The 18,434-nt window shown below is 50.8% G+C and overlaps 1 protein-coding gene across 1 annotated transcript in view; it reads right to left on the reverse strand.

Annotated features, from left to right (window-relative positions):
• The window catches only part of BTBD11 (BTB (POZ) domain containing 11), a 233,865-nt gene that overhangs the window by 45,505 nt on the left and 169,926 nt on the right, over positions 1 to 18,434 (reverse strand). Inside the window, exon 5 of the mRNA XM_004676473.2 lies at positions 5,879 to 6,031. Within this exon, the coding sequence (XP_004676530.1) occupies positions 5,879 to 6,031 (153 nt within the window). The remainder of the gene's footprint in view (positions 1 to 5,878; positions 6,032 to 18,434) is intronic.

Here is an 18,434-nt window from a genome sequence, read left to right on the forward strand (position 1 = left end):
AGGAAAGAAGACTCCTCCCTCTGGTGCTTTGGAAGGGTCAGCATCCTGCCCACACCTTGATCTTGGACTTGTAGCCCAGCTCCTCTCTGCATTGGGGGTCCCCTCATGTGGGGACTTACTATTTCCATGCTTCCCCTTCTTTCCTCACGTTAGCTTCTCTACGGGGTAAATCTGTCTATGCTTTAGGGTTCAGACCACAGAGTGCCCCGTTCACTTCCAGCTCTCCCAGACCCAGGCCTCTGCCGCCCCCTATTAGAGCCTTACCCTATTTTTCTGTAATTGCTGCGGACCTCTCTGCCTGCTTCCACCCCCACCAGGCTAACTCATAGTAGGTCAGCCGAACCATCGGTGTGTGGGGCGCGCGGGCTGCATGTGGGGCTGCCGGGAGCGGGCCTGTCCCCGACGCTATGGGGGGCGGGCAGCTGAGCCCCAGAACAACTGTCCTGAGACCAGGGAGAGGGCAGCTCTTGCCTTGCAGGAGGCACAAATGCACTGACATCAGTGCGGGGCGTGAGGGGAGCGGAGGGGGGCAGTCACCGTGCCGCCCAGGGTTGCCAGGCCAGCAGACAAGCCTTGGGGGGCTATGGGAATTGTCCAGAGCCAGGCCAGGACAAGGGCACTCAAAGGCAAAGGAGAGAGCAGCTTCTGACTCTGTGAGAGGCCAAAGTGCCGGAGCCAAAGAGCCATGTGTGAGCCCAGGTGCTCAGCCTCTGCAGGTGACCTTCTGCGGGAGAATGAAAGGCCCCAGGTCTGGTGTTGGGGTGGTTACGGACATGACCCAGGAAGTGTTGCATGTAGATGTAGATCCAGATCCTCCCAAGTGGCTGCATAAGGCCCTGGTCGGGGTCCTTGGTAGCAAATATTCCTTAGAGCAGGAACGAGCCGCTGTCCCTTCCCCTCAAGGCCCCACGGTGCTCTCTGAACACCTGCTTGATTGGCCCCCACCTGTCTATTCCTTGCTCCCCCACACCCTGTGCACTTTTGCAGGACTCAGAGTCTGCAAAATTACCTTGCCCATTGGTTCACTATGGCTTACTGTATCTCCCCAGAAGCGTGTTGAGTCCTGGGAATGCTCTCCTCTGAGCCCAGAACAAGACCTGGCTCCCCGAGGGTGGAAGAGGGCGGCAGAGGATCCCACCAGGCCCAAGGCCCCCTCGTCTGGGTGCTCCTTTTCACCACAGGACAGATGCTTTTAGGAAGGAGGCGACCAACTCCAGCAGCCCGAGGCCGTGCCCTGCAGGATGGGCGGCAGCTGGGTCTCCCCTGACTCGGCATCCCTGCACCCCACGTGGCGTACCCCACAGCTGTCATCCCCAGGGCTGTGTCCATGGCACCAGAATTTCAGCCCAGATGTTGTTATTATATGATCTTTACCTTAGAACCCAGTTTGACCTGCCATTTTCTGGCTCTAAGACCTCGGAAGGGTTAAAAGTAGCAGATCAAACAGTGGTAGAATTCATCAATTCATAGGTGACCCTCATCCTGCATTGAGGGGCAGGACCCCATGAAGCAGATGTCACTCCCCTCTTTCCAGGTCTGGGCGAGGTGACTCTCCCAAGATCACACTAGAAGACAGCAGACCCAGAAGGGAGCGTAAGGCTGGCACTTGGCAGGTGTTCAATAAATATTCTGAAAGAGTGAAGGGACAAATGTAAAGCCAGGTCTCCCAGACCCATTCTCCAGCCTTGGCACCACACCCAGACCTATAACCTGGTTTGCACTTAAGAAACACTTGCAAAGATGTTAGCCATTTCCTGGAGTAAGCACATGGTTCTAATGGCCCCCTTTTGATCCCCCAAACCTGCTGGTGGCTCTAATTTCTTAGCTAAGACAGGACTTGAGAACACCCCTCACTGTATTTCAACACAACCTCACTCCAGAGTGGAAATACTGCCTCTTACAAAAGTGGGGAAAACAACACATGGAAAAGAGAGTATTTACTCTGTATTTCTGAGCTGTTTCAAAACCAGTAATTAATCAGAAAGCCTAGAAACTCCGTGAGGATCTATTATTTATCCTTAGCTTCCACTGCCTCTCTGCCCCCACCCTGCTCACCCTCATTTCCCAAAGGCCCAGGAAAAAAGTCAGAACTCCCCAGGTTTAGATTATCCAATGCCTTGATTAAAGAAGAATAAATGGGTCACCTCTGTCAGCATTCACGCTGCAGCTGCATCAAATGGTATTCCTCTGAATCCACCCAATCACTACAGAGGCTTTACCGTCTCTGAATAAAGACAAAGCCCAGCTGCAGCTGCACTTGACCAAGGTCACTCTGAAAATCAGTGGCCGCCTAGCATTAGACCTGGAGCTGGACCCTGGTGCTCTGTCCCGCTGGCGGCCAGCTGCCTCCTCCCAGGAAGCCTCGGCCAGCTGGCAGGTAATTATAAGTGCTAATCATCACTGACACGCCAGACACCAAGTCCCTAAGTTCCTGCATTTGTTAAAAGGCCAAACTACCTGGGTTTTTCTAGGATTGTTTATTTAGAGAGTTCTGACTCGGAACGAGGAGCCTGCCTGGCAACTTCTCAGATGAAAACTGGTTGACGAGGCAACAGAGACTGTTGTTTTATGTGCACTGGTCAGTCCCTCCATTCTGACCTCACCTGTCTCGCAGTAGCTGTATGACTGTGGTTCCATCACCTCAGTGAGCCTCAGCTTCCTTATCTGCAAAAGGGGCTAGTGAAGCCTGCCTTGTACAATTGCTGTAGACAGCCCCATTCGGTGGCTTAATGCAGCCTGATGGCTGGCTCTACGAACGCACACAATGTCTTCCCAAAGTGGAGAGGGTAATTCCTACTTCCATCTCTTTAATGCTATTGGAAAGTATGGATATAGATGTGTTTATATGTTACTAGAATTAAAAATAGGTACTCTAAATAAAAAACACCGGTTCGCACTGTCCTGAATCTAGTCCAGTTACTGCCACTGGACCCGTGGTATATTATTTAGGGAAGTTCACCCACTTTGGCATTTTAGTTTTCTCTTTGAAAGTGATTTCCAAACTTGATGCAAATTTGGCTGGAATAATTGATTCGTATTTTTTTCTGCACACAAATGACAAAAATAGCCTGGAGACTCAAAGGGAACTGACTGTCTCTGGTTCCTGGCTCTCCCTGTGTGCATCCCGGCCTGCCAGGACATCACCCTTGCATTCCAAATACCAGAGCTGAGGCCTCAAACTGGAAAGAATTGGAATAGAAATCCTTGGTGTGACCGTCGGATGACAGATGCTTGCTTACCGGGTAGTACAGGCGCCAGGTGGGTGCTGACAGGGCAGTGGCCTTTGAAGTTCAGGTCCAGTCAATGAAATATAAGGGGCAGAAAAGCTGCTTAGATCTCTGGGTGCCTGGTGAGATATCTGGCGCCTCACTCTACCAGTTGGTATCTTATGATGCTGGCAGAGCTACCTAGTCTTGATGGACCTTGATTTCTTTTTCTGTAAAATGGGCCCACACTATTTTCCTAGATAATAACTGTGGCTTTCTTAAAGTTTTATTTATTTATGCATACAAGAACTGAGGTACAGGTCAGAAGTGTGTGAGGTGAGAGGATTCACCAGAAACAAAGTGGGGGACTAAACAGTCAGATTGACTGAAATACACCACTGAGGGGAGTAGCAGATGGGTCAGGAGAGATCTGTTGTGCCATGTGGGTCACCTCCCTGGCCAGGGATCGAACTTGAGCTACAGTGGCTGCTGATAGCTTCATAGTGTTGTGCTTTAACCCCTTGCACCACCAGGGAGGCCCCTAGATAATAAGAGCCTTGAAGCACACATGAGAATGAATTTAAAGCCATTTACAATTAAAATGCAATACCACGGTATGAGGTATTATTATTTCAGGGACAGTAGAGACTTGCAGGTAATGTTAGTTAAAAAAGACCAGGTGGTAAGCACTTTCTTCCTTTCAGGTCCTTCTATACAGGGGCTTCATGTTCACAGCCCCACTTCCTGCTCATAGTGACCTGCAGGAAGGACTGCTCTTATCTCCATGCTCCTGGCGGGGAAACCTAGGTTCAGAGCGGCTGACCAGCTTGCTGGTCAGCTGATGAAGCATGGTGGTGGGAGGCAGACCCAGGCAACAGGGCTCTGGGGCTCAGGCTCCTAACCTTTTGGCTGTGGAGTCCTCTAAGATCATGACAAACAAGGAATATTTTGTGAGCAGGTTAAGGAAACTTTCCCTACCTGGCCCTCTGCAAGGAGATCTGGGGTTTCCATGTCACCCCAGCTTGGAACTGGGGACAGTGAGCAGGGGCGGTGGTAGTGAGCCAGCAGGGAGGATGCCAGGCCCAGGGGACAAGTGGCAGGAGAGTCTGGCTGGCAAGAATGGCCTTTGGAGCAGGAGCCCGGACAAGGTTCTCTGTCCAGGCACCTCCACCCACCAGCTGTCCCACCTCTGGCCTCCTGACATGTAAAATGGGACCATCATCCTAATCCGAGAGGCTGCTTCAGATGGAAGGAGAGAAGTGACAAAAGCAGATCTCTTGTTGCCACTGACAACTGGCACATAGTAGGTGCTCAATAAACGGCTGCTCTGAGCCTCTCCCGGAGACCTGACGCTAGTGCAGGCGGCAAGGAGTAAGGCCCAGAGGCGTGGCAGAAGGTGCCTAGACTGAATCCCGAGCTGAAGTACAACTCAGGGCTTATGACTATGGCTCAGGGGTCTGGACAGCCTGGATGCATATTCTGGCTCCACCTCAGGCAGGTTATGTCACCTACCTGTGCCTCAGTTTCCTCATCTATGAAACGGATATAGGAACAGCCCCCACTTCACAGGTTTTGGGGGTAAGAGATGTGAACTGGTCCTGTGAAGCACTTAGAATGGCCCCCAGCCCATAGTAGACAATAAATGCGAGCAACACTAACTCTGTTCTGCGTGCTCTCATCTGACGGGCACCCCTGGGGCCTCAGTGGGTTGTTTTCTATTGCAAGCCCCACCCCCACCGCCCCCTGCAAATCTGGTGGATTTGCAGACCCACTAGACAGGTCGGAAATCTGCAGTGTGGTCATAGGACCGGCTCCATACACTCTGGAAGGGGAGGGAGTGCCTTTCAGGTGGCGGGTGAGGGTTTGAAGGTGGTGTCAGTGACGGCCTGGACAGCAGAGTGGGGGCTGGACAGTGTATGCACCTGCCAAGCGCTCAGGGCCAAGCGCTGCTGGACAACTGGACCCACCACGCACATGCAAACATTTAAGCGTTAGGTGCTTCTGCATTTAGAGTTAAGTTTTGACTGAGCTGAGTGGGCTGGTCTATTTCTTTTGCTTGGACTATAAATGAGTCCCTATGCATGGGGTTCCTAAGAGTCCCTATGCATGGGGTCCCTAAGCTGTGTGAATAACCCCCACCCTGATGCCAAACGGGCTATAGGGTGAGAAATGCCTTGAAGCACTCTGCTCCTGCTCGCGTGCAAAAGCAGAGGTAGGTGCACTCTTCCGGGCTGGCTGGAGATTAGTCTGAAAGGTTTTGTGCAGAAGTACAGGAAGACCATCACTTACTTATTGTGGAGGAGAGGAGGGAATGGAAGGGAAGAGAGGGAGAGACGGAAAAGGGGAGGGGGAGAGGGAGGAGGGAGGAGGGACGGAGAGAGGGGAACAGGGAGACAGGGGAGAGAGAGAATAGCAAGAACATAAACAGAAACAAAACCGAGATCGTGTAATCGAAGAATCCTCAGGGCTCTATCCTGGAGCGCGGAGACCCAGTCCCTGATTTTGAGTCGCGCTTGTCATCAAAACCAGCGAGCCTCCATCTCGGCGACCTCGGCGGGCGCGCAGGGCTGGCGCGCAAGGTGGGTGCCCTTATCCCAGCCCTGGGCCTGGGAGGGTGTGCCCGGAAGCCCCCCCCTCCCGCCTGCCCCCTCCCCCGCCTGTCCCCGCCCTACCTGAGCTGGCGCGGCTCGCAGTCCACGCCGGGCAGCAGCAGCCGGGCCGCCTGGCGGACGTCGTCGCTGTCCATGGAGAAGCTGCGGCGGTGGCCGGCGTGTGCCACGGCCACCCGGATCCATTCCATCAGCGGCGGCAGCACGAGGAAGGGCCTGCAGCGGGGGAGGGACGCGAGCGCTCAGGGTGGGCCGAGGCGGCGGGGCTGGCGGCTCAGCCCAACCCCCTGCTCCGGCGACCCCACCCTCCACGCCCCTTTCCCTGGAGACCCTGCCTCTGCATTCCGGTGACGTGGGAGAGCCTCGGGAGACATCTTGAGCACACCGGGGACCTTGGGGCGGGGTCTCCGGAGACTTTGGGGGTCAGTCTCCTCATCTGTAAAACGGGGATAAGTGACCGTGAAGGAATACGCTGTAACTGCCGAAGGACTGTCTCCTCCAGCGATCATGTGAACACGAAGGAGATGACTCACTTAAAGCACCAAGCACAGGGGCTGGGGCTTCTCAGAAAGCCCAGTGAACGCCTCCTTTATTAGCACTTGGGGTGCCTGGTGTGGGGTCCCATCTAAGGTGTCCTCCAACGCTGCCATCCCATCCCCAGCCAAGCCCTGTCATCCACCCCCCTTCTGGAGCTCTCCCAGGCCTCAGAGCTGCCGGAGGGACCCTGGGTGAGCCTGGGCTACACTGGGCAGCTTTGGAAGCCGGTGGGACCACAGCCGGTTCAGCCTGGAATGCGCTGAGAGAACGCCATGGCCAGCGCTGGCCTTCAGAGCTCTGGCCTTCTCAGTGTGACACACCTGTGCTATCTGCCTATTTCTTCCAGCGGTTACTATAATTCTCACCTCACACCAAGATTCCTGCAAATGTGTGCATAGGGGATGTTTGAAAACTCCTGATACATCAGTCCTATGCTGAATATTCTGTTCTGGGTGGGGAGGTGATGGGGAGGCATCCAGATATCCGCAGTGTTTAAAAGCCTTCTCATGTGCATTTTACAGGCATCGGAATTATCTGGAGGGCTTGTTAAACCACAGACAGCTGCAAGTCCCCACCTTCCTGAAGCCATGCCCCACCCCAGACTCAATGGGATGGGGGTGGTGGTAAAGAACCCTGCATTTCTAGAGGGTTCCTGGGTAACACAGTGTGATACTGCTGAGTTGGAGATCGCACCAGGAAGGGCAGCTGTAAGCACTGTTACAGGGCTGGGGATCACCTGTGCATAGAGGTAGATTCCCTGGCTTTATTTCCAGACATGCTGAGGAATATAGTTTTAAAAACAGCCCTTATGACAATGATTTAGGTAGACCAGGATCATGCTTTGAGAACACACCATGTAGATCATAAAGACTTCCTTCCATTCAGCAGGGCTGGGTCTAGGGTGAAGCCAGTGGGACCCTCAGGGGCAGCATTTAAGGCGGTTCTAGGCCCTGTGTACAGGGGCCTGGCGCTGCTCTGCCCATTGCCCCAGCGCCTGCCCCAGGACAGAGCCTGGCAGGCTGTAACACTTCATAAACATTTGTTCATGAAACAAACTAAGATGTACCAATTCCTTATTGGCTGAAGCAGATAAAATCGAGTTTCTGGACCCATGGACCTCGAGGGCAGGGAATTTCTGCCTGAATCGACCCGCTGCCGAGTCTGTCGCCCTTGTTCCCTCATTCTCTCCATCACCTGAGCTGAATCAGGCACTCAGTAAACACACACTGACTTGAAATTGAATTGAATTCTACTGTCTCAGGCGAGCAAAACTTATTTTGGTCACCATGTTTCCATCACGGCTGAAACCAGCCCTGGGTACTCAGGGAGCTCCCCTGTGGGTGGTTTTTCAGAGGCAGCAGCCCCCCTTCGGCCACCCCCCCACCCCGCCTTTCCTCTGCTCAGTGGCCCCAAGCTCAACACACCACCTCAGTGCCTGAGCAGGGGGCTGCGTCTGTATCACAAGCGACTGTAGGCCGCTGCTGCCTTTGATGTTATTTGCAGGGGCCTAGGGCCCCTCCAGCTTCCGAGGAAGACCAAAGGGGAGCAGGAAGTGTCTCTGCCTCCCAAATAACACCTCCACCAAGATGGCTGGAAAGCACTGGCACCAGAACCCTTGAACCCTAGGATTTCAGCCTGCTTTAGAATTTTCTATTTACTATTCTCTCCCTTCAACATTGCCTTTCCCCCCATCACTTTGACCTTAATAGTTTATAAGCTTGTGCGTTTTCTGCCAACAACTCATTTTTTAAAAAGATTGATTTATTGATGCATACAGAACTGGGGTACAGGCCAGAGGTGCAGGGGCGGCGAGAGGAGTCACCAGAGACAGAGCGGGGAGCAGCACAGGCAGCTTGACAAAGTACACTGCTGAGGGGCGCAGCGGGCAGGACTGGAGCGGTCTGCGGCACCATGTGGGTCAGCTCCTGGGTGGGGATCGACCTCGCACTGAAGCAGCTGTGGCTTGGCTTGGCTTGGCAGTGCAGCGCTACAATCTGCTGTGCCACCAGGGAGAGCCCTCCAACAATTCATTTAAAAATCCTCTTATCGGCCCTCCCTGGTGGCGCAGCGGGTTAAAGCACTGCACTGAGTACCTGAAGCCACTTCCGCATGAGTTCGATTCCCGCCTGCCCCGGAGGTGACCACATGGCGCGGCAGACCTCTCCTGGCCAGTACGCTGCTCCCCTCAGCAGTGTACTTCATCGATCTGCCTGTTCTGTTCCCCACTCTGTCTCTGGTGAAGCCTCTCACCGCCCCTGAGCCTCTGGCCTGTACCCCAGTTCTGTATGCACAAATAAATAAATCTCTAAAAAAAAAAATCCTCTTATCTCGCGTACTCAGAGTGGGGAGAATAATTTTATTGGTGATGTTTCTTCTTGGAGAAGTTGGAGATGGGGAAGAATTCTAGGCCTTGAGTTAAGGAGCATTACAGAATGCCAACGGAACAAAAAGATGGCATTCTTCCTACATGTCTTTTTATTTATTTATTTTTCCTACATGTCTTTTTAAAGGGACAATAAGAGAACAGTGCTTGTTCTGCTGGCTGTCGACTTGATTCTGAAGTTGCTGGTTGTGACAAAACCTAGAGGGAGCTGGAGGAGCTCTTGGCTCCGTGAGGTGTTCCCAGGCTGTATTCAACACCAGAGTCCCAGGGCAAGGTGTGCAGAGGGCCAAGGCCTGTTCTCACAGCTCTGTTTGGGGACCCCAGGCGTGAGCATGCTATGTAAGCTCCCAGAGAATTCTAGAGCGAGCTAGGTTTGATAACCCACAATTGGGTGACATGAGATGAGCAGAGGGGATGTGGTCAACTCATACATATCAGTGGTCACTGACATCTTGGCTACGGCTTCCAAGTAGCCCTGTGGGTTGGGAGTGGTTTCAGAAGGGAAGAGAAGGCTGGGTGGGCTCCCTGTGAGCTCAGGGTGGAGGTGGAGACATGCGAGGGTATGTCTTCTCTGAGTTAGGAGACAGTAGATTCTGAGGATGTGTGTGCAGAATAGAAAGGGAGCTTCACTGGGAGGGGGTTGTGTGCTAGAGAGACAGATGTGGGTGGGAGAGACCTGGTTTGGGGTCTGGCAAAAGTGAATTTCGGCTCTGAACTTTCCAGAGACCCACAGTTGACACTGCTCTGGCCTGTAAGCCTGTCAGCTCTCTGTGTCTCCATCTGTCAAGTGGGTGGGTTGGGTTCCGACGGTCTATTACAGGAACTGGCAAACCTTTTCTTTTAAGTGGTGTCAGAAAAACTAAACCTGCCGACATCTTGATCTTGGGCTTCCAGCCTCCAGTCCTGTGAGAAAACCAACTTCTGCTGCTGAAGCTGTCAGTCTGTGTTATTTGGTTCGGGAAGTCCTGTCAGACCAGTACACTTGTGGTTTGACTTTTAGAACAAAGGGTCCCCAACCTGAGAAGTCTTGCCCACCACTGAGGGTTTAGTCTCTGGTAGAAGTACTTCAACAGGAAGCTCAAACTCTTAAGAGGGTCGACAGTTTTCAGTTTGTGTCTTCAACCTAGTGACAAGAATGGAGGAACTCTGTGTAGGCTGGATGGTGCAGAGGTTAGAAGACAGGCTTTCTGGGGAAAGACTGACTCAGAGCTGGCGTCTAGCTGCACCTTCCAGCTGTGCAACTTTGAGCAAGGTGTTTCAATGGTCACAACTGTCTTTCTGAGGTAAAAGCAGGACTGCAGTGCCTACAACATAGGCTGTGGCTGACAGAATAATGATCCACACCAAAGATGTCCACATTCTAATCTTCAGAATCCACGAATGTGACATTAGCTGGCCAAATGGACTTTGCACATGTGATTAAGTTAAGGATTTTGAGATAGCTATCTTGAATTACCTATTCAGTTAGAAGGACAAGGGTCTTAGCTTTTTTCCCTCAAAGATTTACTAGTTCTCCCTGGCGCAATGGGTTAGGATGCGCACTGCAAGCTCGCTGCAGCCACTTCAGTACAAGTTTGATCCTTGACTCCAGAGGTGATCCACGTGGTGCAACAGACCTCTCCTGTCTTGCCCACTACTCCCTCAGTGTGTATTTCAGTCAATCCACATTTTCTGCTCCCCACTCTGTCTCTGGTGGATCCTCTCACTGCCCTACACCTCTGGCCTGTACCCCAGTTCTGTATGCATAAGTAACTAAATCGTTAAAAAATAAGAAAAATAAAGATTCACTTATTTACACTCACAAGAACTGGGGTACAGGTCAGAGGTGCAGGGATGAAAGGATTCACCAGAGACAGAGTGGGGGAGCAGAACAGGTAGATTGAGTGAAATGCACTGCTGAGGGGAGCAGTGGGCAGGTCAGGAGAGGGTCTGCTGGGCCATGTGGGTCAGCTCTCTGGCTGGGCATCGAACTTGTGCTTCAGTGGCTGCGGACAGCCTCACAGTGCTGCTCTTTAACCCACTGTGCTACCAAGGGTCCTTCTAAGAGGGAGATGAGATGGTCAAAGGAGGGCTTGAGAAATGTGAGGACAAGAAGCAAGAAGCTGGGCCAATGTGAGAAAGGGTCCATGAGCCAAGTAGGGCAGGCAGACTGCAGAAGCCAGAAAAGGCTTGGAAACAGATCCCCCCCACTCTCCGCCCCCAAACCTCCAAAAGGACGCTGTCCCATCAGCACCCTAACTTCAGCTCAGTGAGACTGGTTTGTATTTGTGACCCTCAGAACTTTAAAGTAATCAATTTGTGTTGTTTTCAGCCTTCGTGCTGGTGATAATTTTTGGCAGCAGCCCTAGGAAACGAAGATGGAGAGTTATTGTATGAATGGGATAGAAAGCAGCGGGCAAGAGCTCGGCACGTGGCACTTACGATCATCATCACCAAGGGCGTTTCAACATCACTCAACCTCCTCTCTGCCTGCTGGAGAGAGAGGCCTTGCAAGGCGCCTCTCGTCCCTTCGTCCCTTTTCAAATCAATGCCTAACTCTCCAATCACTTTTCCTTTATAAATTGTGTGGCCCTGACTTTTCACCCACTCCCCCATCTCTGTTATTTGTTGAGTCTTTTTTAGGCTGGAAAGGAATTTAGATTTGGAAGGTTGTGACTCCAGTGATAATGGGGAGTGAAGGAAAAACAGCAAAATTGATAGTAGACAATATTCAGGGCCGGTTTCTATAGTGATATTCATTGTGATCTTACCCTACCAGTGGGCAGCAAGGCCTGGAAGATGGTAGAGAAAAGAGGTGTCCATGGCTAGTTACCATAGAGACAGCTCTACCTTGCAAGATGGTCAGATGCCTGGGAGGGTGGCTCATGGCAGACAGATGGAACTTTAATGTGAATTGTCTGGAATCCTGTTGAAATGCAGCATTTCCTTCAGGGGGCTGGGGATGAGCCTCAGATTCTGCATTTCTGACAAGTTTCTAGGCCTGAGGCAACCGCCAGTCCGTGAACTACATTCTGGGTAACCAGGCAGCCCCTCTGTGGTGTTGCGACTCAAACCAGAAGCTGGGGGAAGGGGAATTCCGTGATCATGCTGAAGGGAGAGAAGGGAGGTTAGAGCTGAGCTGAGAGAGGGGTCAGAGGCCCAGGAGACAGGAAACGGAAGAAAGATCTTGGTATGTGATCTCCTGACTAAAGCTGGGCTGGGACATTGGCTCAGTTGTGCCTAAGTTGGTGCCCCTGGGAAGGAGACTGGGAGAGGGAGTGTCTGGTGCTTTCAGCTTTTATGGTGGTGAGGGGACCCACCTCCCATGAGAATTCTTGTTTCATCTCCAACAGCGCTAGGATCTAGAAGCTTTCATTTGGGGGTGGGAGATGTTGGTTCTGAGCCAAGCACCAGTTCCACTGTCTGTATCCAGGACTGGGTCTAGCTTCCTCCTGGGATCGTACATGCTTAAGTCAACTTGGCTAGGTCGCGGTACCAGGTACTTGATCAAACACTGGTCTGAGTGCAGCTGTGAAGCTTTAGTAGGTGAGAATCACTTAATTTGGTGGGCTTTGAGTCAAGCAGATCACCCTCGCGAGGGTGGGCTGGCCTTATGTAATCTGTCAGCGGCTTTAAGAGACAAAGGCCTGACCTCCTAGTGCAGGGGACACTGTGTGCTGAGCTGTGGTGTCCACTGTGCTCTTGTGCATACGCACAGTCCTTTGTTTCTGCTTCTCTGTCCACCCCGGTGACCCACACCTGCGGTGGGTGTCGTGGGAGGCAGCCTCCCCTTTTCTACACAGACGCACCCCTCCCACCATCACACACTATAGCCAGGACAGGGAAGAAGGCGGGGGGCTGGCTCACACGGAGGACCACCTCCCAACCTGCCCAGGAAGCAGACACAGCACCTGGAACCGTGACATAAGGGCATCACGGGTAGGTCAACGCTTTAAGCTCTTCTGAACCAACGGACACGTCCCTTGAAGTGTGAAAGTCGGTTCCATCAATAGGGCGAGTACATCAATCCCTGACAGGGAGCAGGTGCCAAGGGGGTCTGGGTGAGGAGGTGATTCTGCTAATGGGGCTGCAGGTGCATGTGACGGATCACAGAACCTTTTCCGGCTTTCCTGTCACATATTCTAAACAGGCTGAAGGGCAGTGAGTAGAGCGCTAACGTACAGGCGGGTTCAGGCAGAACAGAAATGATACACGGTCAAAGCAATGTCCTCCCTGATGACAACAGCTGACAGCCCCCATCCTCCACCTTCCCCTCCATCTGGGGGAAGAAGGCTTCCCCTTAGCTCCTTCCCTGCAGTCACCTAACTCGACCTCACACCCTCTCTGCTTGTCCCCAGCACCATGCATCTCCCACCCACACAGACACAGTGCACACACTTGCCACACAAAAGTCACCGAGTGGAAGACTCACCATTCTCCAGAGTTTCAGTCTAGACACTCCATCTAGTGCCCCATCTTTGTGGAGGGGCTCACATCACCTGGGGATCTGGTTAGAATGCATGTTCCTGGGTTCCTGCTCATTTGCTGGGGCTATCCATCTTCCGTAGCTGTTGTGACAACAGAAATCTATTCTCTCACAGAGCTGGAGGCCAAAATCGAGGTGTGAGCGAGGCTGTGCTCCCTCCAGAGGAGGGGAAGAGCTCGCTGCCGCTCCAGCATTCCTTAGCTGTGGCCCCGCCACTCCAAGCTCTGTGCTGCCTTCACATCACCTTTTCTTCATCAATGTGTCAATTCTCCCTCTGTCGTCAGCTTGAGTTTGGATTTAGGGCCTGTCCAGATGACCCTACCTCTTTCCGCAAGACCCTGAGCTGAAACACATCTGCAAAGACTTTTTTCTTTTATCCAATAGCACGGGTTGCAGGGATAGGGTCTCTTTGAGGACCATTACTCAGCTGACTACACCAGGCATGTGCATCTAGTCTGTTCTCTGCTGGCATCTCTGATGCCTAAGCCAAGACTCCCACTTCCACCCTGGAGAAGGTTAACTCCGCATTGCAGAATGCTTGGCAGGAGATGCTGCCTCACATACCACGCAGCCGTCAGCAAGCCGCTGTACCTGTCTTCCTGAGGCTATTGGCTACACTGCAGCCAGGTCTGACGTACGGGTGCGGAGACCTCGGTGGTGGGAACCTGATCTCCAGTGGGTGGGATGATGATGGGGTGCAGGATATAAATGGCCCTGGGAAGGGGATCGTGGCTTCAGAAGTGGGGAAGCCACAGGTTCTGTTCGAAGCTGCTGCAGAATCTTCCCTGAAACCTTGGCATCTCAGAGATATCAGCGGATGCATAGCTCCACACCCTGGGAGCAGAGGCTTTGGGAACCTACAAGAGCTGGACCTGGCTTGGTGAAGGCAAAGGCCAGGATGGGCTCCCCAGAGTCATTTGGGCCTGCTCCTGCCTCCAACAGGAACCTCATAAAAACATGCACAAGGGAAACCCACTGTGCCTGCAAACCTGGTTTTGAAGGGCTTGAAATCTGAAGACAGAAGACCTGACACTCAAGCCCACTTGTATCACTTGCAAACTGTAGGGCCTTGGGCAAGTTATATGACATTTCTGTGCCTCATTTTTCTCACATGTAACACACGAGAAATGGTAAGTCTACCCCACTGTGAAGATTAAGTGAGAGACTCTCTAGAATGTGCTTAGCCCATAATATGCACTCAACAAAGACAGCTACTACTGAGGGCCCCTGAAACGCCAAGCGTGATTGTATTTTTCCTTCATCAGTTCATTGGTTAATGACCAGAACTATAAAGTAAATACTGTTACCATCTTCATTCTGCAGATAATGAAATGCAGCACAGAAAGGTCATCTCACTTGCCTAGGGGTGCACCGTTACATATAGTTTCATGAACAGCTCGATTTAAGACACTGCACAATCTCTTTTATTCAGGCAGGAGAGTCTGAACATGGTCTAGAGCTTCCTTATGTCACCCTTGGTGGCTCTGTCATTGAGCTGTGGCTCTGAGAAAATGGATCTTCTAGTTTCTTGGTTAATAAAGCCCTTGAACTCACATTATCCTGCATTGGCTGTATGCAAGGTGGATTAAATTCACACTCCAGCCCTGATCTTTCCAAGCCTACTTATCAAAACAGATTAAGACAGCTGATTCCCGGGGCTCCTTGGGCCACCATGGAATGACTCATGCATTGAATCAGAAGTGTATGTACAAGCAGACTCTGCTACTAACAATGGTGAGCTGGGCCTGTTCCTGAGGGGTTCATCAGCAGAGTGCCGAGACCAGCGAACTTTCTCTGAGCACTTGAAATGTGGGTGAATTGACTGAGGGGTAAAAATTCTAATTTTGTTCAATTTGAGTTATTTTAAAGAGCCACATATTGTTAGTGGCCACTGTGCATGATAGAGCTGTTCTAAGCCATGTCCTTTGGGTCAGTGTATTTTCAGATGGGAATTCTGGCAGAATGGGGTAGTGGGGAGAGGAGTGTGGTGGATGTTAGACAACATGAACTCTTGACCTAGCTTATTAGCCATCACGATGTACGTTGTCATTATCATCATCGGCATCATCAAGATTTTTTTACATCATTCTGTGCCTCTTTCCATCTCAGCTATCATCAAGATTTTGAGTTGCCACCACTTCTTGAGAGCTTACAATGTTCTAGATTCTATGTAAAAAGCTGAAATTATGTTATTTCACTGAAACATACAAGCAAACTTGGCAAGTAATTATAAGTATCATCTTGATGAACAAACTGAGGTTCACAAGATTCAGAAACACATAGGATCTCACAGCTATTAGGGTAGAGCTGGGTTGACCCCAAGTCTGCCAGAATACAAATGCTATGTGCTTAGTCATTTTTATATCACTTCTCAAAGACCCATGTGGCTCTTAGTGAACCATTGAACATTGAGAAGACTCAGTTCCTCAGCAGAAAGTTGGGCCCTATCAACTCTAAAACCTAAAGTAGGAAAGGACTGTGATTCCTAGACTCCCCTCGTGGGGGCACTTTTATGTAATGTTATTATTTATAGATGTGAATATGTGACTTGAAAAGACCCTGATTTCACTGAGCACAGTTCAATGATTTCACTAGACTCCTAGACTTGCTTATAGATTACTTTAAAAAGCTTCCAACATGCTTAAGATCAGCAGAAATGTCTGAGAGTATCAGTCCTGGGATGAATGTAATAAATCTTTCTTTGAACAGCTTTTTGAATCAAGATTATGTACTGTGGTTGTGTGTGTATGTAAATTAGATGATGATTGCTTTATACTGATGTTTCCCTTTTTGCTTTGGAGACCAGGAAACTCAAAGCTAAATTTTACATTCAGTGGTAGTAAGAAAGCCCTAAGAGAGATTTTCTGGTACAGGGGTCTTCCTTAGTATTAATGACTTAAAAAAAAATTATCCCTGTTTTTTTCATTTTGTTGTATCTAACTTATACTATGATGGTGAGAGAATTGTTTGAAAGGGTAGGGTAGGAAAAGGGAATAAACCTTCCCAGCAAAAGAAAAGTAAAAAAGAAAGAGAGAAAAGGGAAATCCCCAGAGAGACTTTAAAATCAAGGAAGAAGCCAGAAGAGGAAAAGAGGCAGTTTGTGTACCCTCACAAAACAGCCATTTGGCGATTTATCAGACTTATGGGATCTTCACGTGCTTGAGAAGAAAACACATGTGTAATTTACCTCCCAGATTAAATATTACTACTTTTATATTTTTTGCTGAATCTGCAAATAATGGATGGCAGAAACCAGGCAGGAAGCTTATAATTTTCATCAAAGGGAACCCAAAGCTGGGTCTGGTGCCATCTAGGAAAGAGCTCTTCATACAGTAATCCAGGATGCCTTCTCTGTCCACACGTGCAAAATATCCAGAGCTGATGGTCAGGTGAGAAGGGAAGGGACTTGGTATGCCCCTCCCCACCTACCACGACCTGTCCAATCCTCTTTGAGGAGTGGCCCTTCAGCCTCATTCTCCGAATTGGCAAGGAGAGGGCTTGGCTTCTGGGTCTCGGGTTAGGCAGGGCAGTTCGTTACCAGCCAGCGGTTGAGTGTGACGCCCAGGACCGGCCAAAGCAAGTCTCACCCAGGGGTGAGCCTAGGCCAGGTCACGAGCAGCATGTCTCCTGGACGGCAGCGATATCAAGAATTGGCAGGAGCGGAGCTGCTGGGCTGGTGAGGCCATGTTGCTAAATGAGGCGAAGAGGTCACCTAAGCCTTCGCTCCCTCCCTCACTGGCCACTGAGAGCCACTGAGAAGGTAAATGAAGTGATAGGAAAGCAGTACAACGATATGGAACAATTAAATTCAGGTATCTACTACCTATAGTCTAATGTGTTGCCAATTTAAACAACACAGGAAGAAAAACACAATGAAGAAGGTCAATCTGCTAACAAAATCCTCCTTTTGGGGTCCTGCCCCTTGACTGAAATCCTCCAGCCCACACTGGAGCCACACCTAAAGCTGCCTGAAGGGGGAGCTCCTGCACACATGCTCTGCTCAGGCAAGCTCTGATGTCCTTTCCCAAGAGCTCTCATTGGCGTGCAGCTTTCCAATCTCAGTTTTCCTATAATTCTCTTTGGGAGCTTTGCTTACTTAAATCGGATTATATGCACCAGTCTCACGCCTTCCACCTCCAGAATCCTCCCAGCTTGGACTCTGCGGTGTGGTTCCTGCACTGGGCTTGCTCCAGGGCTACCAGTAGAATTCAGACCAATGCAAGAGCCCAAACACCAATCAGTTTCCTCTTCTGAAATAGCCAAGCTGCCAGTCAAAGCCAACTACATAGTCTCCCACTGCAGAGTGTTCACTGCACTGTCCAAATCGCTAGAGTGGGGAACCATGGCATTTACTAACTACGCTTATTCATCTTAGATGTCCCCTTCTAAAATACCCACGACAGGGAGTAGGTGTTAAATAAATGTTTGCCGAGTTAAATTGGTAGCTGTTTCCAAAAGTGCAGGCTCTGGAGTCAGACAGCTTTGGGTTTTAGTCCTGGTGCTGTCAATAGGCCCGGTCAGTGACCACATCTCAGCAGGTCCACGAGCCCCAGGTTCCATTTGGAAATGGGGGAATATGTACACTGCTGGCTTGTGTGGCACGCAGAAAGTGCTCCGTAAATGACAGCAGTTTTACACAGTGAACACCTGCATCTGAATTAGGAATTGGGCTGGTTCTGGAAGCCCCAGGGAACAAGAGCAGATCTAGAAACGGCAGCTCCAGGGAGCACATAAGACCTCAGGGGAGTCTTGGGTTTCTGCAGTTGGCGTAGGAAGGAAGCTTCCAGGTCTGGGGTCTTGCCTGCGCAGCCCCCTGGGAAGGACGCTAGTAAGGAAATCCAAATACCCGATGGTTGGTTTGAGTATGTGGCTTCTGGAGTCCCTTCCCATCCTAGGAATCCAGCACTCTTATTTCACTGACTGGTCACTCTGTATGGAGTATTTTTAGAACTGGACTGTTGTGTCAGTTTCATAATAACTTCCTGATTTAGTTTTTTTTCTCCAACTCATTTATATGTTGTCAGGACAAATGTGCTAACATGTAGTTGTGGTTACCTGAGAAAGGCAGGTAACCAGTCCTTGGGCTGGTCATTTGTTAACTGGCCCCAACCCATGTGGTCACTCGTTCATATGTCCACTCCAGCCTGCCCAGCACCCATGTGCTCCAGCCATACCTGGTGGCCACTCGTTTCTGGAACACATGAACTTGCTCTTACGTCCCTGCTTCTGCTCTC

The sequence above is a fragment of the Condylura cristata genome, unplaced genomic scaffold (assembly GCF_000260355.1).
Source record: "Condylura cristata isolate star-nosed mole 26May11 unplaced genomic scaffold, ConCri1.0 scaffold00004, whole genome shotgun sequence".
NCBI classification, from domain to species: domain Eukaryota; kingdom Metazoa; phylum Chordata; class Mammalia; order Eulipotyphla; family Talpidae; genus Condylura; species Condylura cristata.